This window comes from Bison bison, unplaced genomic scaffold (genome assembly GCF_000754665.1).
Source record: "Bison bison bison isolate TAMUID 2011002044 unplaced genomic scaffold, Bison_UMD1.0 scf7180017864341, whole genome shotgun sequence".
In the NCBI taxonomy this organism is placed as follows: domain Eukaryota; kingdom Metazoa; phylum Chordata; class Mammalia; order Artiodactyla; family Bovidae; genus Bison; species Bison bison.
This window is the reverse complement of record NW_011494913.1, coordinates 6195013-6197363: the sequence shown is the minus strand read 5'-3', so window position 1 is coordinate 6197363 and position 2351 is coordinate 6195013. Positions and strand designations below refer to the sequence as shown.

Here is a 2351-nt window from a genome sequence, read left to right as displayed (position 1 = left end):
CCTTATGTAGGAAGCTGAGACTCTTCTGTCTGTGCTCCAAGACCCTCGGGGCGTGTGTGAGGCGGGTGCTGCTGGGAGGGGAGGCTGCCCAGAGGAGAGGCCGGATGGCCCTGGCTCTCCGCGGCGGCCGCCAGCCGGTGGGGCGCTGCAGGTGTCTTGGCCAGTCCGCCGCCTCCCACCGTTTCTTGGTCTGTCTCTCCAGCCACCGGCACCACGTTCTCCACGATCAGGACGTCGACCGGAGGACGTGTGTCCCGATGAACCACCTGTGGCCTGACCAGGCCCCCTACACCGTGTGCAACAGCTCCCTCTCGGAGTACGGAGTCCTGGGTGGGTCAGAACTGCCTGCAGCTCAGAGAGGGTCTGGCCCCTCAGGGCATCTTGTCTTTGTCGTTTTGACCACGGTCTGGAGCTGGGAGGGGCTGAAGGAGCTTGGAGGCCCCCGGGTGGACCTGGCTCATGGGACAGCCCTGAGGGACAGTGGTTGGGCGGCCTCCACCTGAGGCCACATCAGAGATGTGGTCCTGTCCCATCTGGCCCTCAGAGGGCCAATTGAGGGTCAGTCTTGCCTGGATGGGGACTCTGGATACCAGAGCCTGTCCCTGGGTGGCATCAGTGGGCCCAGACAAAAACCCCATTGAATCCACTAGGGGCCACTGCTGCTGGCTGGCCCTGAGCCTCCTGGCCTGGCCACCTCCACATTCCTCACCTGCCTCGTCTTCTGCGCCACCTCACCCAGGGGCCCTGTCCTCAGGCTAGGCTCTTCCTAGGCTCTGGCTCCCCAGACTATATCCTCAACTCTCCCTTGGCTCAGCCTTTAGCTGCCCTGCTTCCTCTGAACCTGCCTCCTCCCGGAAGCAGGAACCCCTGATACTGGCCACCCCTTCTGGGGAGCAGCCTCTGGGGCTGGCCCTGCACCCCTGCTCATTTTGCAGGGACTCCTTGGCAGGCGGCCCCTGCGGCCTCTGCGGGGATCTTTGGACTTGGCTCCTGGTCTAGCTAAGGCTGAAGCCAGCTGTATGTGAGGTCAGGGCTGAGGTTGGCATCTCTGGGCCTGTGGTCAGCTGCCCCATGGAGTCCCCGGACCTTCCGGCCTCCAGGGAAGGATGGGCAGGGCAGGCACGGTGGGTGAGGATGGGCTGGGCTGGCCGGAGCCCCAGCCCTTGGTGAGAGCATGCGGCAGGCTCTACCGCTGTGTCTTCTGTTTAGGTTTCGAGCTGGGCTACGCCATGGCCAGCCCCAATGCCTTGGTCCTCTGGGAGGCTCAGTTTGGTGACTTCCACAACACGGCCCAGTGCATCATCGACCAGTTCATCAGCACGGGTCAGGCCAAGTGGGTGCGACACAATGGCATCGTGCTGCTGCTGCCCCATGGCATGGAGGGCATGGTGAGGGCCGCCGCAGGAGGGCGTGGCTGGCCTGGAAGAGGGTGGTGGACCCTTGGCGACTTACAGAGTTGAGGGGTCATGTGCCTTCCAGCCCCTGGGAACCACAGGGCGCAGGGTGGGGCCTCCGTGGGTCTGTGTCAGCACCGCTGAGGATGACACTACTGCTCTCGGTCAGAGACGGAACGGACGTGTCCGCGTGCCTGCTGTGTGCCAGCTCTCTTTAAAACCTCTGTGTAGCAACTCCTCCAATCCTTACAACAGCCTAAAAAGGCAGATCCTGTTCCCACTTGCCAGATAAGGAAGCTGAGACACAGAGAGGTAGAATAGCCTGCCTAAGGTCACACGGCTAGCCGCTGAGATTTGAACCTCTGTTGTTGGGGGGCCACATGTGGGGGAGGAGGAGGATATGCAGGTCATCAGGGGAGGGGAAGGAGGCACATCGTGAGGTCCCACCCTGGTGGCTGTGTGGCCTGACCAGGTAGAGCATGGCCGGGGCTTGGTCACTGCCTGGCTGGACTGGATGTCCTGCTCAGCTTGGACTGGTCACACGTTCAGGGGTTGATCAGCACTGCTCAGAGCTAGGTCTCATGGTGCTGGGCAGTTCCCATGCCATGTATTATCCTGTGGCATCCTCACCAGATTGGTTCTGTTCCCGTTTCACATGCGAGGAGAGAAGTCCTGTGACTGCCCAAGGTCCCCCAGTTGTAGAGGTAGCTGGCTTCTCACCTGGAGCCAGGCTGGATGAGGAGCCGAGCTGGCCTGGCTGGTACCTGTGGCTGTGGGTCCGCGGGGCTTTGCCCCTAAGCAAGGGGCAGCCACCCCTGTCCCATGGGGAGCCAGCTTGGAGGACAGTGGGGTGTCCTGCTGTCTTATGGAGCGGAGCAGCCGCGTGGGTGAGGGGAGGAGGAGGAGGCAGACCTGGGTGTGCAGTGCCCCTTTCTGACTGAGTAACCTTGAGGTTGC

At 62.4% G+C, this 2351-nt stretch overlaps 1 protein-coding gene across 2 annotated transcripts in view; it reads left to right on the top strand.

The window, feature by feature from the left end:
• Positions 1-2351, top strand: part of OGDHL (oxoglutarate dehydrogenase-like) — a 24110-nt gene that overhangs the window by 18297 nt on the left and 3462 nt on the right. For both annotated transcript variants that reach the window (XM_010854448.1, XM_010854447.1), the window contains 2 exons: positions 203-330; positions 1210-1388. In XM_010854448.1, the coding sequence (XP_010852750.1) occupies positions 203-330; positions 1210-1388 (307 nt within the window). The remainder of the gene's footprint in view (positions 1-202; positions 331-1209; positions 1389-2351) is intronic.